General features: G+C 42.2%; 2 protein-coding genes across 2 annotated transcripts in view; both read right to left on the bottom strand.

The window, feature by feature from the left end:
- Positions 1 to 443: 443 nt before the first annotated feature.
- Positions 444 to 15,423, bottom strand: LOC110969545 (gap junction gamma-1 protein-like). Its single transcript, XM_022219632.2, has 5 exons — positions 10,335 to 15,423; positions 3,514 to 3,790; positions 3,196 to 3,421; positions 2,428 to 3,105; positions 444 to 2,066 (listed from the first exon to the last, which is right to left on the bottom strand). Exons 2-5 carry the CDS (start codon positions 3,751 to 3,753, stop codon positions 2,053 to 2,055), a joined length of 1,158 nt encoding a protein of 385 aa, XP_022075324.1. The 5' UTR covers positions 3,754 to 3,790; positions 10,335 to 15,423; the 3' UTR covers positions 444 to 2,052.
- Positions 15,424 to 15,550: 127 nt separating this feature from the next.
- Positions 15,551 to 19,695, bottom strand: part of stk11ip (serine/threonine kinase 11 interacting protein) — a 42,248-nt gene continuing 38,103 nt past the window's right edge. Inside the window, 3 exon segments of the mRNA XM_051941905.1 lie at positions 15,551 to 16,468; positions 18,349 to 18,455; positions 18,458 to 18,547. Of these exon segments, the coding sequence (XP_051797865.1) occupies positions 16,328 to 16,468; positions 18,349 to 18,455; positions 18,458 to 18,547 (338 nt within the window). The 3' untranslated portion in view covers positions 15,551 to 16,327.

Consider the following 19,695-nt stretch of genomic DNA (forward strand, 5'->3'; position numbering starts at 1 on the left):
CATATCAATGTAAATATCAAGTTAGTTTTTTTCCCCACACTGAAATATGATGCGTTTTCAAAGTGTTCCTTTAATTGTTTTGAGCAGTGTACAAATTAAGTATTACAATACTAAAAATGAATTACTAATTTGCACTAATTTCTAGAACAGAAATCTGAACTTCGGATAAAGCCACCTTCATTTCGTGGACATAATGTCAAAGGATTTTCCAAAGGGGATTTTGGATGTGCATTTTTCTTCAAATACCCTTTAGAGGGCGCTGTAGACCTACTTTAAATCTAAAACACCCCCCACCCCTCAGTGTCTAGATAAAGGATGGATGTTACTGAATATAAGATGATGAATTGCCAGATTTCTAAGTGCATTCTCTTAATGTGGACAACCCATATTACACCCATTTTCTTCAATTTTATCACAGGTAAAAAAGGCAAATAAGAAAAACATTCCCTTCAAATATATTTATTTGCTCTGAAGACAAAACAATCTCTACAAATACTACAAAATTTGCAATAGAAAAAAAAGTACCAGCATTGAAGGAGTGCCATACGCAAAATGGAATGTTGTACCTTGCAATAAGTAGTAAAAATTGGAAGTGAGATGATTACAAGAATACAGCAAAGAGCTTTGTGGCAATCTGTAGTTTTATTTTTCAAGCCACCAGACCATAAAACCAACTAACAGGCTGTGAAAAAGTATGAACTCTATGAACACTGATCCAAAGTCTCAAGATGAACCAAAGATTATGTGTTTACATGACACCAGAATGTGCGTCAGCAGACAACTGTCATCCTTTCCTCAAATATGTTGTTCTACATTTTTTGTTCTTTAATCTCATCATACACAATTGCATCCATGTTTCAGCACAAAAGTAGTGGACTATGTCAAGGATGGAAAATATGTCACCAACGAAGAATGTAAATTTCAAAAGACACAATAGAATTTCTTTGTTGACAGTGTCCCAGAAGACAGATGCTTCCAGCTGGGTAGCAAGAAACCCCACAATAATAATTTGTCAGCTTTTTCAGTGACGAACATTGTTAGCATTTATTTTTTAATTGAGGGAAGAGAAGGATTTATCAGCATCCAAATGTTTACTTTTCTTTCGTCATGTGAAACAGCTGGTAGTTGTGTTGCCAAAATTTTCTTCTAAAGTCACTAGTTTAGATCTTTGGTCAAATCAGTGTAAAAAAAACAAGTTCTGGTAACTATTTTCAATTAAGTGATTTTACAAATATTATTCTTGGAAATTCCTTGGAGCATTTCCTGTCAATTAAGAATTCAAGCATTGCCCAGGTAAACATTATGGCCGAATAGAGTAACTATAAAGGCTTCAAATATCTGTCAAACATCTCAGAAATTGCATGACTTCTGACGAATAAACAATAATCCCCAACATCAAATCTGTTTAAATTAAACACGACTCACCTAACACAGGTTCAGCTGCCCTAGTTGCAACAAACATGCTCCTGCACATGGTCCAAAAATGACATAACCCAAGGCTGCATTTAAGATTCTCTCTGAAGCAAACATGCCCCAACAAAGTGAGACATTAACATTCTGTGACATTTTGATAAAAAGGAGTGCCTCTCTTTTGTGAGGAAGACAAAATAAAGCACACTCAGCCAGAGGAGTTTTAAAGCTCGCAATATCCTTACAAAGTCTTAAATGAACAGGGATTATTTCAAGGCCACAAAAAAAAACCCAGAAAAAAGTGTGGCCAAAAGAACAGGGTGTAGACAAATTTTAGCCGAAGGCACACAGTCAAGGTTTGGACATCAGTCGGTAAGCGTAAACTCATAATATGGTGGGCTTTCAAGTTTAGAGTCGTGGAGATGAATCATTTGTCACAACACAGTTGGTCAGCATTTCTTTTTTCTCATCTGACCCACTAATACTGAAAAGCACATCTCTCACACTCTCTCTCTCTCCTACACACGCGCACGCACAAGCGCTTTGGTCTCCCTCAGTGGTCTGACTGCATTCCCATATGTGCTTCCCCCATGTGTTTAAGGCCAGTAGGAATAGGACAGACATTTGAGGCAGGAAGCACGCTCAGGCATGTATTCCTAGGGGAAGGAAGAGCAAAACAAGAATATTCAGTGTGTGCGATCACTTTAAAAATTTTTAACAAAAATGATTTTCATGGGTAACTGCCTTGTGAGGTTAGATCTTAAAATCTGAGGTAGATAAAAGCTGTAACAAAAATGGTGGTGCAGAATCTCACACTCTGGTTACTGCCTTAAATTTTTGGATTCAGAGTGTTGATCGGACAGGTTAAGAAACCTGAACTGAGTAAAGATGAATGCTTGCTTTTTTTGTTGTTGTTGTTTAATTGAATGATTAAGGTTGAACTCTACTTCTGCAGTATGTTAAATGGAGACTGGCTGTAAGAATGTTAAACCACATTTTCAGCAGTGTCTTCATTACCTTTCTCGCTTGCCTCGCCCTGCTTCTCCTGGGCAAAGTTGAGGCGGTTCTGCTCGGTGGCCGACTGCGTGGTTGTGTTGACCTCTGGGCTGCTGCTTCGTGAAGGACTCCTTTCATCTACTGGATAGGCGAGGCCCAGGTGCTGCTGTGCCAACTTCAGGTGCCTCCTTAACCGCTCCAGCTCCCTGGAAGAGGGGCCTTCATCCCCAAAACTCTCTCGCCCAGAGTCACCCATTGGCAAGTCCCTCAGCTCTGCTTTCAGTTTCTCCTTCTTCATGGTGACGTGGTATCCAGGTGGAGCGGTGGGGATGGTGCGCGATGAGGATGGATGGGGCCCACGGGAATTAAGGGTGGCCCGCCTGCGGAAGGTGTCACGGATGCCACCGATCCCCAAATGGATAATCTCCAGGACCGTGAGGAGCAGACAGAGAAATGACACAACGTACATTACCAGTAGAAAGATGGTCTTCTCTGTGGGGCGGGACACAAAGCAGTCCACAGCGTGCGGGCATGGTGAGCGGGTGCAGATGTATGAAGGGATCACCTCGAAGCCATAGAGGACATACTGGCCGAAAAGGAAGGCAACTTCAAAAGCAGAGCGCCACAGCAGCTGGCACAGATAGACTTTCATGAGACCATCGCGCAAGATCCGCCGCCGTCCATCATGCTTCTCTGAGCCTTTAAAAGAGAAAACTATTGATCAGAATCTGACTTTGTACCAAGCATGAGGCAAAAACTATATCACAGAAGACTGCAACTGCTTTGTACTTTTGTCTGTCTTCTCTGACTTGTCAGAATCAATCTCTTCAGCGATCATTGGGTCTTCTTCTCCATTGTCCTCTGCTTCTTCATAGTCTCGCACTGCCCCACGGTTCACAATGGGAATCCTTTTCTTACGGTTCCTGCTGGACCGGTGCTCGGTGTCTTCCATACGGGAAATCTTGTGCATGGCAAAGCCCAGGTACATGATGGTGGGAGTGGTGATCATGATCACCTGGACAAAACATATCCAAACAGACATACTGTTAAAACACTGTACATACTTGTAAGGCATTTTTTAAGCCTTGACGTTCATAAGATGCTCACCTGAAAGATCCAGAATCTAACATGTGAGAGTGGAGCAAAAGCATCATAGCACACATTCTCACACCCAGGCTGTTGTGTGTTGCAGACAAATTTACTTTGTTCATCGTAGTAGATGGTTTCGCCACCAACAGCAGTCAGCACAATGCGGAAGATGATGAGCACAGTTAGCCAGATCTTCCCCACGAAGGTGGAGTGGTTGGAGATTTCATCCAGCAGACGGGTTAAGAAGCTCCAACTCATGGTGCCAAGGTAACTGGAGCACTAAATCAGCTTTAGACTTTAAAAAAAAGAGGGACAATAAAGCCGGGACAGCTGCAATGACCCATTAAACAAAGATTTTCTTGCTTTGTATTTAGTATTTCATGGAGGCTTATTATTTCATGGTGTTTTGTGTAGGTTTTTCTACTTGAGAACTTACTAAAACCTAATAAGCCACTATGAGCAGTCTTAAGTCAGATCGCACAGCCAAACTTTGATATTAAGATAAAACACAGAATTTTTTTTAAAGAAAAAAAAACTCCCACCATTTTACCTTTTACAATAATAAACTGAACATTATCGTTTCCATTCTGTTAATGGAAAAGAATAAGACATTTGGAGGCCTACATTACCAGTCAAAAATTTGAACACACCTTCTCATTTAATATTTTCATGACTATTTACATTGTAAATTCTCGCTGAAACAATATGTAGTAAACAAAAAATGTGAACTAAGTCAAAACATGTTTTATATTTTAGATTCCTTAAAATAGCCACTCTTTGCTTTGATTACTGCTTTGCACACTCTTGGCATTCTCTCGATAAACTTCATGAGATATCCATCCATCCTCTATACACCGCTTTATCCTCACTAGGGTCGCGGGGGGTGCTGGAGCCTATCCCAGCTGACTCGGACGAAGGCAGGGGACACCCTGGACAGATCGCCAGTCTGTCGCAAGGCTACATATACGGACAAACAATCACTCACACCTACGGACAATTTAGAGTTATAAATTCACCTCGGCATATTTTTGGACTGTGGGAGGAAGCCAGAGTGCCCGGAGAAAACCCATGCATGCACAGGGAGAACACGCAAACTCCATGCAGAAAGATTCCAGGCCCAGGCTGGGATTTGAACTGGGAATTATCTTGCTGCAAGGCGTAAGTGCTAACCACTACTCTACTGTGCAGCCCTTCATGAGATATCAATCAATCAATCAAATCTTTATTGTCATTGCACACTTTCATCTACAATGAAATTTAATTTGAGCTGCCCTGCCAATGCCGCACCCTTAAAGCTGCTGTCCGGAGTTTGAATCGCAGCGTCTCCCAGAACACTGTTGGTCCCACCCTCCCTCCCTCTGATTTCGCCCCTTTATTTGTGCACGCGCGCAGTACATGAGAGGAGTGCCCAGAGTGCTGCAGCATCTCGCCTGTTTTGCTGTTTTCCCCTCTTCTACATTTAGTACATTTAGTAAATAATAAAGGAATTACGTTAGAATGCTGTATTGAGTCTAACTTGTCCTAATACCAAAATAACATGAATCTGCTAGGACGAACTAGTAAAGTTTCAATATGTGATTACACTCGTGTATCCCTCTCAATGACGTTGTTTATCAAACTTAGTGCATTTACGCGTGTATATGTGTTACATTGTTTATTTATTTCTATCTAGAGTTCAGAATTGCATGACTCCTCTGACGAAGAGTATGTCCCAGACGCCCCAACATCTTCCTCCAGAGGTCGGGCATCTAAACGAAGCCGTCAGGCGGGCTATGGAGGGCCGTGGTCGGGGAGCGAGGCGAGCACCCCGACCACGGCATCTAAACGAAGCCGTCAGGCGGGCTATGGAGGGCCGTGGTCGGGGAGCGACGCGAGCACCCCGAGCCAAAAAACGTCCTGCAGTCTCTTGGCCTGACAAGCCGTGGGATTGGTAACTTTTCTGGAAGTTGCTGAGCCCTGATGCTCTCTCCTCCACAAGCAAAACAAATGTGCGCGCGGTTGCGTCGTGCGTAGCTCGCCCACCTCTGCATGGGCTTGCTTGCTGTGCGCGTAACCGTTGATTGACAGCATGACAAAGCTGAAGCTCGAACTTGATTGGTCGGCAGCAACCGGCGCTTTTTGGAATAACATGGGGGTCTATGAGAGGAAGGCGGAGCTCAGGAATAAATTTTCATATCGCGTTATTCTAACTTTATATTATAGTATCGAACTAGACTAACACATTTAAGCTTTGTTAAAAAATGATACATAGATTGAAAATAAACGGAAACTCCGGACAGCAGCTTTAAGAGCGTGCCGCCTGCCTTGAGGAAAAGGAAAAACAAAGACATTTGGGATCTGGGTAGGGATAGCAGAGGGTAAAATGAAAAAAAGGTTTATTATACCAAATGAAACCTCCAATGTTGGGAAATTCAATTTGAGAAGGAACCTGAAAAAAACAAAAACAAACCCACAACATGCAAAGCATGACACGAGACAAAGTTACTTGGGATAAGGATGGGGGGTAATGGGACAAGTAGCCTCGAGAGTGGAAGCGTGATAACAGCAGGTTGCTATGGACCGGTCCAAAAGTCAACAGGTGTCCTTGGGGAAGTGGGGGTGGGGGGGTTGGGAGAGCTATCTCTTGGCCATGAAAACTTCCAGAGGAGTTTGTTATTGTTCCAGCGGCACCAGAATGTAATCAGTATCCTTCTTGTTTAGGCAGGGGAGAGGAGCAATTTCACCTTCCCCCTTGCTGCTCTCAACTTTTTAGACCTCAGCTGTGGCGATCCTCACCTTGATAGCATCCACTTGGCAACTCAAATCAACAGTCACACCAAGCAAATTGTCCATCTTGAGTTTGAGTTCATCATTCCGGTCACCAGCAGCCTTGATCCGATTGTTTGCCAAGACCTGCAGATTTTGGACGTTTCTATCTGGGGTCATCCTAATTTTCCAGAAGCTCAGGCCCGTGCACAAGCCAATTATCAGCAGGCCTGTTTATTCAAAATTGAAGGCACACTGACGAGCATGCTGCAGCAACATGCCATCCCATCAGGTTTGCGTTTGGTTAGACCATCATTTGTTTTTCCAACAGGACAATGACCCCAAACACACCTCCAGGCTGTGTAAGGGCCATCTGACCAAGAAGGAGAGTAATGAAGTGTTGCATCACCTGACCTACACCCAATCCAGATGGTTTGGGATGAGATGGACTGCAGAGTGGAAAAAGAGCAAAAGGGCCAACAAGTGCTCAGCAGCTCTGGGAACTCCTTTCAGACTGTTGGAAAAACCATTTCAAGTGACATGAAGCTCATTGAAAAGATGCCAAGAGTGTGCAAAGCAGTAATCAAAGCAAAGGGTGGCTATTTTGAAAAATCTAAAATCTTAAACCTGTTTTGACTTATTTTACACTTTGTTCATTACATAATTCAATACGTGTTCATTCATATTTTTGATGCCTTCAGTGAGAATATGCAATGTGAATAGTCATAAAAATGAAGAAATACATTAAATGAGAAGGTGTGTCCAAATCGTTGACTGGTAGTGTACATTGTGGTCTAATAAAACTTTTCCTTGAATTTTCTGACATTTTGTAGACCTCATGATTAGTTGGGAAAATAGTCTACATCTTAAAAAAAGACATTTTCTGCTTCAAAAACATTGAAGCATGAGGTCTACAGATCTTGCACAATGAATATAAAAGTGCAAATAATTCTAGGTAAACATCAACCGCAGGGATAAGAAACAAAGCCACATGCTTTGATTTAATGAGACAGACTCTCCCACATACAGGTATCCATGTGTAAACCCCTCAACAAATGCAAATCAGTCCTATTGGTCAGAATGCACCAGTCCTAGTCGCAGTTTGGTCAACCCACATTCTTACTGCTTCCTGCCACACCGAGCTTGAGCTGCTTAAAAATCAAAGCGACAACTGACCAGTTGCAGCTAGCCACGAGGACACCTGCTGAGGCTTTGGCCTGCAGGAGTCATGATAATAAAGCTGTGAACTGATTTAGGAATATATTGTCTGTTTCAGTTGCTTCTTTAATTTTTTTTAAAACTACAACATGAAGCCTTAAAATGGCCAAATACAAAAGAGTAGCAATGGCTCTTGTGCATTGCAGTGTGTGTCATTAGTGCCAAGTCCTTTCAATTCACGGAATATTTAAAAAAAAAACAAAAAACTCGATTTACCTCTTCTGGCAGCCTTGTAGCCAATTTGAGCACTAAAATAGATTCCGAAAGTCATGCAGTCTGCAGGGGTATAGGAAATGTTTTATGTAAAATAGATGTTACCATAGTGATAAACAGACACAAAAAGCAAAAAAAGTTGCTACCTGTGGGACTCAATTAACCCTCTCTTTGTTCATTTCCACACTTAGACTACATGGTGTAGTAAAGTAACCAGCAATTCATGACTCATTGCCACAGAATCAGGCTTTAAACACGACAAGCATTTTGTAGGCTTGTCTCCACAGAATAATCCCCAACATTCAGGCCCTCACTTGTGAGACTTAATCATCCATTCCTGTGAAGTTCTCTCCCCAAACTGGCAACTTTTACTTCAGAGAAATGGTGAAACTGATTTGCTTGAGCATGCATGCTAAAAAAAAAAAAAAAAAAATCCACCACAATCAGGCATTCATGAGCCTCAGCTACACCAAAGCTATAGAAACATCCTGACTGTCAAAATGATGGGCCTTGACACACCTCTCAGATTTCAAAGCATGTCAGAGTTGATGGTTAAAATGGCAAAAAAAAGCATCTACAGGGACACTGCACCTCCTTTCTGCCTGGTGAATGTTGACTCATGCTCATGGGAAAGTCTAAGGCATTTGCCAAAACAGACAACTTTTGTGACCCTGAAATGAAAGCCTGGCAGGGAAAGAAGTACAGCTGTAAGGTGACATCTGGTTTACCTATACCATACAATGTTCTCCCAAATAGGATTTGGTTTCTCACATCTGAATAGTTAATGCAAACCTTTAAAACACCCTTCTGACATTCCTTGAAGCGCTTTTAACCCTGGTACCTGTGTGTTTAGCTTTCTCTGCTGACACTCATTGTGATGTGATTTTAAGCTAAAATTGTTTTCTGAGGACATGACTCACTGTGCTAAAAAAGCATACAAGGACCAAAAACACCCTACAAAAAAATGGAAGAAATCATGAACACAAAGCATAACCACTAATTGACTTCTAATATCAGCATAACTAAGAAAAAAAATCCTCAAAACATATGCACAGCCAAGAAAAGGAGCCACCTTTGTGCAACTTCATCAACCTTTAAAGAAGCTTATCAACCAAATTTCAGTAACCTGGGAGAAAATTCTGACTTATCACACACTTGACCTGACCAACACTGACATTTTCTATGCATTTTCGATGTTAAATGATAAATAAGTCGGTCAAATGACCTGTGTCACTATATTTGAATACTGCAAATATGCTAGTTTCACTCAATGCAATAAATGTAAGAGGCAGGGTGGTAAATTTTAAGAGTTATAGTACTTTCAATGACTTTCTTTGTGCCACAGAGGGATCTGAGGGCAGTTTTTAACTTTTAGTTGGGAAATTTGATATAATCTTTTTACAGCAGGATTGCGACTCCAAAGAGGATTTTTAGCTGCTTATTTAGGTTAAGTGCAGTCAAAGACACAGCAGCAGACAGAATTCACTCCACTGAAAACCTTTTACAGCACCCCCTCTTAGCACACTCTTAAATGCCCTCACTGCTTCTACCTTCTCTCCAGATAAAGGCACTAAGCAGCTCATCGCCAAACAATGTATTTGACTAAGGCAAACTGCTTTCTGACTAAATTTAACATTTCTGCAAACCTCCCAGCTGACCAAAGACAGCTTTTAAACAGTAGCTTATTTGCTCATGTGGGCTAAACCCAGCTCAGCCGATTTGCTGGCTTTTCTGCTTCAGGAGTCACTCTGCTCAAGGAGGAGATGGAGGGGGTTGGAAGAAGTTTTGGGCAAAGGCTCTGGACAAAGAAGGCGAGTTAACATTCCAGCCTAACTAAAAGCAGCAAGCTGGATTTTAGGGTTCATTGAGCAGACAGAGGGCACATGAAATGCAGTAGGAGCAGAAGGAGAAGAATCCAGCATCTACAAATGTCAACCACGGACATATCAATCACTACAACTTGGTGAAGATGTCCAAAATATGGAGAATTTTTTTTTAAATCCACAACATTGATTTCCTTCTGTGTCAAATAAGCCATGTAAAGTACTTTAAGATTCTGAGTAGAACTGTTGAAGGCTGTGAACACGCTTTGCTGAGTCAGAGGGGACTGTTTTGGAAATTGTGGCATTCCTGTAGGAAAATAAAGTGCTGCCAAGGTATAGTGGGGAAACAAAAAAAGGAAAAAAAAAATCCAGTGTCTCACAAGATGAAGACATCATTTGAAAAAGACATGAATAGTCAGGCAATTTAAATACCATGATTCGTAGAAAAATAACTCACGAAAATTAAAAAATTAAAACAAAAAAGGCAGATCATTGTAACGCTTGCAGCATGGGTTTATTTCGCTAATCTTTTTTCTACGCACTGTGGGGATTTAAAAAAAAAAAAATCCCCTTCTATATACATGCAGTTTGAGTGCACAAACAGTGACTAGGCTATAACCAAGTGTTGGCCGTATTAAATTTTTAACTTAAGCGTGAAACTGACGAAAACTGGAGTACTCACCGCTCTGCGGCGCACACAGCTCGAAAGACTTGACTTTACTATAGTCAGACTGCGGGAAAATAAACTCTGCGCAACAACACTCCAAATTAGCTTCAGTTGCGTTCTAAAAAGGAAATCAAAGTGTCCCAACAAACTTTTATCGCAAACAGAACGCTCACCTTCTGCGCTCCAACCCGTACGTCTTCTCTCCTTTGCTGTTAATTACTTCACCAGGTTTTTCTAATTAACGCGCGTTCTCATCTGCGTCCGCGGCAGGAGGCTTCAGTATGAACCCATTCAGTCCGTGCTGACCCCATATGTCGGGATCCCGAACGAAAGCGACAAAAGAAGGACCTTTGATTCCTTGCGGGCTCCTACTCCCTTCCTCGTCGTCCTCCTCCTCCTCCATGTAACTCGGCCCTATTCAAGAAGAGGAGGCCCCTCGTCTGAAACCTGAGCTCCACAACGCTGACTACCGGTCTGTCCTCACTGCAAAAGGACTATGGGAATCCTATTACGCGTTTTACAATATAATGAAGCTATATGATTGTAACGGTTAAACCTCAGCGTCTGAACAGGGACTTAAGAGGAATTTCAGAAGAGATAAAAAAAATACTATGACTCACAATGCAGCAACTTTGCGTTGCAAGTTGTTGAGGAATGCGTAATTTTAGCACAGATTCATAGTAAACAAATTCCCTATTACAAGTTTAAAAAAAAACAAAAAAAAACTCCATAGTGCACTGACATACTCCAGCTTGAATAATTAACAAAAAACTCCAAAAATATGCGCAATTGCCACAGTAGTCTGTCCACAGAGCTGCAACAGCCCCATAGTAAATCCTGCCTTTATTGTTGTAATGCTCAGCTTTTCTTGTTATGATTCAATTTTATAATCATTGTGGAAACTGTTGTGTTTCTTGCTGTTGTATTCACTCACAGCTGTGCCTGATATTAAGTCCACCCTCTAATAGTCCAAGTGTGGATGAAATCTTGACCAAAATGCCAATGAAGCCTATCCCAGCTGACTAAGGGTGAAAGCAGGGTACATGCTCGACAGGTTGCCAGTCTATCACAGGGTCATTACAGAGAGACAGAGCACACTCACATTCACACATTCACACTTACAAACAATTTAGAATCAGTTAACTTAAGCATGTCTTTGGACTGTGAGAGGAAGCCAGAGCATCCGCTGAAAACCCAAACAGGCACAGGGGGAACATGCAAACTACACACAGAAAGACCCATTGAGCTGTGGCGTGACAGTAGATATATCCTGGAAAATGTTCCTCATCTGTCCTTACAGACCTGACAGCCAAAATGAACGAACTCAACACAGAGTTGCAGGGTAAAGACAGATGTAACGCACATGATCAGCGCTGTCAGCGAATTTAAGGCCAAACTCGGTCTGTGGATTTCTCAGCTGAGAAATGGAAAACTCACACATTTCCCAAACCTCTCCAGGTTTTTTTCTTGTCTGCATTTATTGTCATTGTTTAACTCCACAGAAGGGGTGTCAACATTTTATGAGATTAATGCATATTTTAGTCTTGCAACCAAATATTTTATTATTTAGTGCATGCGTGTGACCATCACCATCACATTCTTTATTGGAATTCCCTATTAAGAGCCAGGGAGGGCAGTGCTACACCTCAGTGGTGATGTGCAGGGAAACAAAGGGTGGACAGGATGAAACAGGACGGACAGGAATAGGAACTAGCAAGCGGTGCTATTACAACTGAAGAATGTCAGGTGCTGTGTTATTCCCGACTATTAATCACCCATATAAAATAATTTTAAAAATCCATTTAAAAAAAAACAAAAATCAAACAAACAAAAACAAAATCTCTGTGCATTCAAAATGTAATCAATAAAATGCACCTGTGTTCTTCGTCCATTACAGACTCCTGCCCATACCATAACCCCACCGCCACCATGGGGCACTCCATCCACAGCATTGACATCAGAAAACCATTCACCCACAAGACGCCACACACGCTGTCTGCCATCTGCCCTGAACAGTGTAAACCAGGATTCATCTGTGAAGTGAACACCTCTCCAACGTGCCAGACACCATCGAATGTGAGCATTTGCCCACTCAAGTTGGTTACGGCGGCGAACTGGAGTCAGGTCGAGACCCCGATGAGGACGATGCAGTGAGCTTCCCTGAGATGGTTTCTGACAGTTTGTGCAGAAATTCTTTGGTTATGCAAACTGATTGTTTCAGCAGCTGTCCGAGTGGCTGGTCTCAGACGATCTTGGAGGTGAACATGCTGGATGTGGAGGTCCTGGGCTGGTGTGGTTACACGTGATCTGCGGTTGTGAGGCTGGTTGGATGTACTGCCAAATTCTCTGAAACGCCTTTGGAGACGGCTTATGGTAGAGAAATGAACATTCAATACAGGAGCAGCAGCTCTGGTTGACATTCCTGCTGTCAGCATGCCAATTGCACGCTCCCTCAGATCTTGCGACATCTGTGGCATTGTGCTGTGTGATAAAACTGCACCTTTCAGAGTGACCTTTTATTGTGGGCAGTCTAAGGCACACCTATGCACAAATCATGGTAATCAGCATCTTGATATGGCACACCTGTGAGGTGGGATGGATTATCTTAGCAAAGGAGAAATGCTCACTATCACAGATTTAGACAGATTTGTGAACAATATTTGAGAGACATGATGATATTGTGTATGTGGAAAAAGTTTTAGATCTTTGAGTTCATCTCATAAAAAAATGGAAGCAAAAACAAAAGTGTTGCGTTTGTATTTTGTTGAGTGTATTTTCCCTGCACCGTGATAATGTAGGCGAGGCATCAGCCACCCCAGACCTACCCCCAAGGTGAGTGTGTGTGGTGCATTAAAAAGAAAGATTGGAGAGCAGGGGAGGCAAGCAAGAGGGTGATGGGGAAGAGACAGGGCCGTAGAGCCCTGCCGTCCACCCCATCACAGAGCCCATCACTCCCACCCCCACTTGCTTTCGGGTCCCTAACTGTTGTGTCCAAATATGTGCCTAAGAGTGGCTATATACAGTGAGGTGTGAAAAATGTGAAGTGCACAGTAAGAGGCAGTCTGGTGTGGATCCAGCCCATGAGGACAGAGCAGTGGGGGAGACAGGTAGTGAGACCACAGGTACTGATGAAGAGGGCCCCCACAGCAAGAGGCAAGGGGCCAAGGAGGGCCCACATGGACCAACTGGCCCAGCTAGCACAACAACCCCTGGGAGCTGCAGATCCAGAGCTGCGCCCCGGCAGACGCCATAGCCCCAACACAGGCCAGCAGTACCCTGCCCTGAAGGGGGGATTAGGTTGCGTCACAAGGAAGCAAGGGCCACGAGCCCCCCGGAGCTCCGGGCTCACATTTGTAAATACATTTTCACTACTCTGCTATTAATTTACATGTCAGCTGTCAAATGTATGTTTAAAATGTTTCGGCAGCAAAACGATACAGCATGAGTGATTAATTTCTGTATTTCTAAATTTTAGAATCTAAAAGTTGTAAAGTAATTCTGAAGTGAATGGTAGATGTTTGCTTTTTGTCTGACATGAAAAGTGATCTTGGCTTGAAAAGGTGGGTGACCACTGCTCTAATTGATGTAATGCACCCTTAAGCATTTAAATGTCCAAATGTACTCCATTTGTTTTGCAAGGATCTCTTTCTGTGTTTACATTCTAAGCAAAAAAAAATGACAGCATCATAGTGTAATTTTTTCCGTGCCCTGGACCATGGTTTTGGCAACCTTGCAGGCCTGACAGAGCGCTGCGTGACTGTAGCTTTGAACCAAGTAGGCTCACCATCCAAGAATTTATTTGATGCGAGCGCTCGGCAAAACAACAGACTTCTTGCTGTCATGCACAGTGCAGCTGTAGTGCTCCTGATTTACCAAAGGACCTGAAAATGTTTAGAGGAGGCTGTGGGAATTCAAGTCAGGCCCGATGTCTGCACTTGCCCAAATCGCTGTGGCAGTATCCCTACCTCTTCTCATACTAACTACCTTCCCTTCTAATTTCTGCTTATTTCCAAATATGAGAATATTTGGTCAAAGTGAGACAAGAGCTTATTCACCTGCTCCTCTTCTCTTAATTTAACTCATAGATTCATCAGTGCATAGCCATTTATCACAAAATAAGTACATTAGAATGATTAAATGTGCAACATAGGAGTTCAAAGGAACTCAAAATGACAATGGCAGGTTAAGCCAAAAACATAATGCGGCCGGGGAGGTGTCTCCTGAAGCTCAAAATTCCTTCCTACACGCCTGCAGAGAACATATTAACTGCTTGAATAAGGGTACTGACATTGATATTTGTCCACCTGTGTAGCCGGCGGTTTTTCGCTACTCAACATGTTGAGGTAATGTTTTAGTGTCACGCTAAATTGCTTTTTTCCTCCTAAAAGATAAAACTTTGTGACATAAATTCAAAGCAGGGAAACATTATAAGTATTTTTTTTTTTAAGGTTGAGTCTCTGTGATCATTAATTTCACCATACTGAAAGCCAACAAAACAAAAAAGGGGAGTCAATATTTCCTTGATGCCTGGGAAAATGCAGGAGACTCAGAAACAGTATTTATATCATAGAGAGAGAGAAAACAATAACTGAAAAGAAGTTAACATTTACAGAAAATACAATAGTTACCACATGGAGAAAGATAATAAAAATTTGAAATCCATGGCATATTATGAGAGTGAGGGAAATGGTCCCAGATGCCATATCAGAGCTATAAAATAAAATTAGTGTTGTACAATATACTTTGCCATTAATGCTTTTATGTGCCTCCCTTTTCTTGCTTCCACGTAAGCTGTTTTTTTCCTTATAGGTAAGAAAAAAAACACATTAAACTCACTCCCTTCTCGAAAGACACAAAGTAGGAAGAAAAGTCGGTATTTTGTCTGAAAGCAATCAGCAAAACCATTTCAGTAAAAGCGTATGTGCATTATGTTGAAGTACTTTATTCTTTGACTCTAAACCAAACATATTTAGTGCTCACTTTTAATGTGCGCTATATGAAATCCTCAAATCCAACTGCAAATCCTTGAGGTTACCTTCAGCTGCAACACATGAGTTCTAAATATGAAAGCTTTGTCAACTTTTTTCTCCATATATCCTTTAATTCATCTGTTTCTTTTGGATTTGTCCACAATGAAAGACCTGCAGTGCCCACAGAAACTTGGACTCAAACTTCTTAAAGTGTCCCTGCCGCAGTGCCTTTAGGCAAGACAGAAACAGCATCAGCTGTTGGATATCTATCTATCTACCCCCCCCCCCCCACACACACACACACACACATACAAGTCTGTTCATTTCATATATAATGCACACACCTGGAGAAGTTTTGTATTACATTTCCAGTTGATATATAAATTAATTAAATACAAGGATTTAGATGAGATGCTCAGTAATATGTAAGCATTGACTTTATTGAATGACAGCGCAGATTTTTTCCCCACATATAATTGGTCTGAAAATCAACAAAAGCAAGTAACAAATTAAGAGAGTTCACTTATTTTATGCAGGTTTAATGAAAAGTATTTACCACTAAATTTCTGACACATCACAAGACCCTAATTGGGGGCAAAAAGTGTGAAAAATCCCCCAATGATAGTGTCTTTTCAGCCTCATGTTGAGCTCGTGATGCCATGACTCACTGCACCCTGAGACAGTGAAGAAGGAGTCCCAGCTAAGTAAAGGGGGGTGGATATAGTTTAGGCCCAGGTTCTTGCATTACATTTCTTCAACCCTACCTGATGCCTCAAATTCCAACCCCCAAAATCTGTTCCATATTAACTTGATGATACAGAAGAATTAAGAACACTATGAGATGTATTCAAAAAGCATTTCAGCTGGAAAGAAATGATATCTACAAAAGAAACAAGGCACTCTCCATTTCAGCGAGAAATGCTCAGTAGCATCGTATCTGCAGGAGAAATTATGCAACCAGTGCTTTTACAGACTTGTGTACAACATGAATGAGTGCAACTGTTTCCAAGTTCTTGGCTTAAAGCAACAAGCATAATGGGACTCGACTGAGAGCAGATGGAGAAGAGAGCAAATAAAGACACATTCACTCATGCTTGGTAAACTTTGACTTAAACAGACTCATGTTCACCAAATACACATAAGCACACAAACACAAAGTCTACGACTTTTCCTTTTTTTGTGCTTGCACTTTCCCATTATGCTGCTTTACCGTGCAGACTTGTGTGCAGTTTTACTCCAAACATGGCCTCCCACTGTGCTCTGACCCAGGCCAGCAGACCCTGGAGGAGCTCACTGCTCTCCGAGCGCACACACCACGTCTTCTCCTGTTTCACAGTCTGGAGGAAAAAACATGAAAAACACAACAAGAGAAAGCATGAAAATGAAAGCAATTAATCACAAGTGAGTGTACCTGGCCAGCAATGCACTGAGCAGCCCTCTACTTAATTTTTCAATACAATATTGGTTTCTGGATCAAACATGTACAACTTGCCACTGTGTAGACCAACTTTACAGTGCTGGCCGAGTTGTGGGAGAGATGGTGTAGCAAGCAGAGAGTTTGATACATCTAAGCCATTTTAAGGCATGCCAGGATTATTTTAATGTAAAAAAAAAACTTCTAAATATGTTACTTTGAAACACTAAGATGATTTTCTCAGGATTAAATCAACACCTTAAGAGGAACTTTCATAGCCTAGCCGCGCTAGACATCCCACGGCAATGAATTTAATTCTCTGCCAGGGTGGGTCTAGTTACCCTCCATAAGGCTCGAGGTTGGATGCTCCTAAAACTGGCCAGACGAATCACCATGAAGTGTAGAGTCAGAAGGCGGGCGTAACTAAGTGACGACAGAGGCGCGACGATTCTGACAGAAACAACCGGTGCACAATAAACAGTTATCTTTCGACTCGGCTTTGGCCACAGCCCTTAAAGATTTGAAGCTAAAATTCAACTTGAAAGATAAACAAAGGACGGCACTGAAGTGTTTCATTGAGAAGAAAGACGTATTTGGACTTATGCCAACGGGATATGGCAAATCCTTAATATACCAGTTGGCTCCGCTGGTTGGGAAGCTAATGGGACTTAGCCACAATCCGCCGGCGCTCTAGGAACTACATCAGCCTATTCGTTGCGCTGATTGGTTGTATACCTACCCAATTGCTGCAGAGTGATGTGAAAGACAACCTTTTAGCCCGCCTCCCTCCCTGTCGAGCGGTCCTAGACCCCTGTGTCTTAAAAGCTGGGTCTAGTGCTGCGAGGCTAGAACTTTCATTTTTACAGCATCTATGTTCACTATGATGAATCCAGCCATAAACGTACAGTTTCCCAAAGCAGAAACGATAATTACATCAATATATGACTCATTAATGTTCAGCCAACTTAATCCCTTGACGCCTAAATTTATTTACAATTAAATTACATTTTTTTTGTGTGTTTTCTTTCCAGCTGATGCTAAAATAAGTGGAGATTGTTCATTTGTCTATTACACAGAGAACATATATATAATAATAATAACATATATATAATAATTAGGTCCCATTTCGACTGGTCCTACAAGAAACCAGTGCTTGCAAAAGGTTCCGAGGTACGTATTGAATATGCACAAATCGGCAACGGGGGAATGGATACACTATCTTGGCTGCAGTCTGAATTAAAGTGGTATGATGAGAATTCACGACAATAGGTGTCAAGGTGTTAATATTGGGTTATTTCTGATGCTATATGTAAAAGCAATTTGAAGATATTGCTGCATTTACTTTTAAACAGTTTGTAATGCGATAATCGACAGGATAATAAATGAGCCACTAGTTTATGTTTTCCCTACATTTGCATGGCAGTTTTATACAAAGAAAAAACAAATATGTGCCCATCCATGCTCCTACAAACCACCTGTGTGAGTTGATCCGATAACATATATAACTGAGCAACAGTGAATTTAACTGCTGTGTTCCACCTCCAATGAAGGTATTTCTTTTGCAGTCAGTGGTTCTCTGTTCTGCAATGTATTTATGAGTTGACAGAAGCAAGGGTGATATGAAAAAGGAGACCAGTATGGAATCGAATAGGTGCAGTGACCCTGGATAATTTTTGCTGAAGTGGAAGAATGCAACTCTGAGTGGCAGCTGGGGTTTTGTCTCCAGTAGAAGAAGCAAGTAGAGTGAGTAACACCAAAAAATTCTCCTTTCTAGTTTCAGCCCTCTAAGGAAATGCTACTAACCTCATTGTAAAGCTTAATGTCTATCCTGCACTCTTCAGAGGGCCACAGGAGAATTGAGCTTACACAGCTGATTGGCAGAGTTTCTAAAACAGTGACGCTACTGCTGCACGGTTCCTGGTTTTCCTCCACTGGTGATCCTCTTGAAGCAGGTAGAGGGTCTCTCGAGTCACCAGAACTGTCAGCGGCGTCCAAATGTCCTCTAAAGGAAGAATATAAAAACATGAGTAGATTCACTGTATTCAAAATAGTTTAAACCTTTTAGTCGGTGAATTTTCACTTGTGACTTAAAGTATTTACAACCTAAATCGTTAGGCTCACCGTTTTTGATATAGTACTACAGCCAGAAGTCACTGATGTTAAAAGTTTTACAAAGCACCTTTCATCTACAAGTTTTGGCTTCATGTCAGGAAGCTCCATCTTCGGAGCAACAAGTGGGAAAAAAGGCAGATTGAGACACGTTACAATGCCGGCACTTGAAATTCCATGTATATGCACAGCTGTGTGTAGCCTGCAGTCACCTTGGCTTTAAAAGCATCTGTTATAGTATAGACAAGAAGGCATCCAGCACCAGCAGCAAAAGCACATAGGTACTAATCCCTTTGCTGAGTAAGAACAGAACATTTGTCTCATTTTTATGGCGTCATAATTGGGTCAAAAGTCGCGCGCGCACGTAACACTCTCTCTCGCGCGCGAAACACGTACCCCGCATGAGCGGAAAAAAGTCTCCACAGGCGCAAAAAACACTCTGTGCACGCGTAGCAATGTCTCTGCGTGTGCAGACCCAGCTCCGTGCGTCCAGTGTCTCATGAAACTGTCCTCCTGCGTGCGTGGAGCTCTGATCTATGCGCGCGGGGAGAAGACTTTTGACCCTTTGTGGGCGGATACCAGTGCTCGGCACAACCTCCCTATGATTGGCTGTCTGCGACAGCAAGAACTCACCCCCCACGTGGGATGCCACTGTATACAAGAGAGGAAGTGACACAGTCTGCTGGAGCCCCTTTGATGCTGCTGTTCTGCTGTGCCCATGGACTGCAGCTCCGCCGAACACACACAGAACCGAGCCCGGATCTCCAACTGCCGGTGGGTGAGTGTCTCCACGTATTTCTGGCTCTGAACGGGAGGTCTCAGTGCTCCATTGCGGGGCTGTCAGCCTTTAGTACAGCGATTAGACGTTAGTTAGCTCCATTGCTAACGGCAGTTACCCAGGTGGACTGACCAGAATCGGCCCAGAAGCCCAGTGTGTCTACACCCTATGGACTTGAAATGTACCCCTAATTATAGAATCACTCTTAAACTCCCACAAAGGGACCTTCCTGGCATAATTTAGGAATAGCGACCATCATTTTC

Source organism: Acanthochromis polyacanthus, chromosome 22 (assembly GCF_021347895.1).
Source record: "Acanthochromis polyacanthus isolate Apoly-LR-REF ecotype Palm Island chromosome 22, KAUST_Apoly_ChrSc, whole genome shotgun sequence".
Taxonomy (NCBI): Eukaryota; Metazoa; Chordata; class Actinopteri; family Pomacentridae; genus Acanthochromis; species Acanthochromis polyacanthus.

What these genes read in the sequence shown, in the direction of transcription:
- LOC110969545 (XM_022219632.2), bottom strand. Translation starts at nt 3,753, where the DNA reads ATGAGTTGGAGCTTCTTAACCCGTCTGCTGGATGAAATCTCCAACCAC. An exon ending in TTAGATTCTGGATCTTTCAG is followed by an intron (nt 3,422 to 3,513) that starts GTGAGCATCTTA and finishes TGTTTTGTCCAG; the next exon opens with GTGATCATGATCACCACTCC. An exon ending in GTCAGAGAAGACAGACAAAA is followed by an intron (nt 3,106 to 3,195) that starts GTACAAAGCAGT and finishes TCTCTTTTAAAG; the next exon opens with GCTCAGAGAAGCATGATGGA.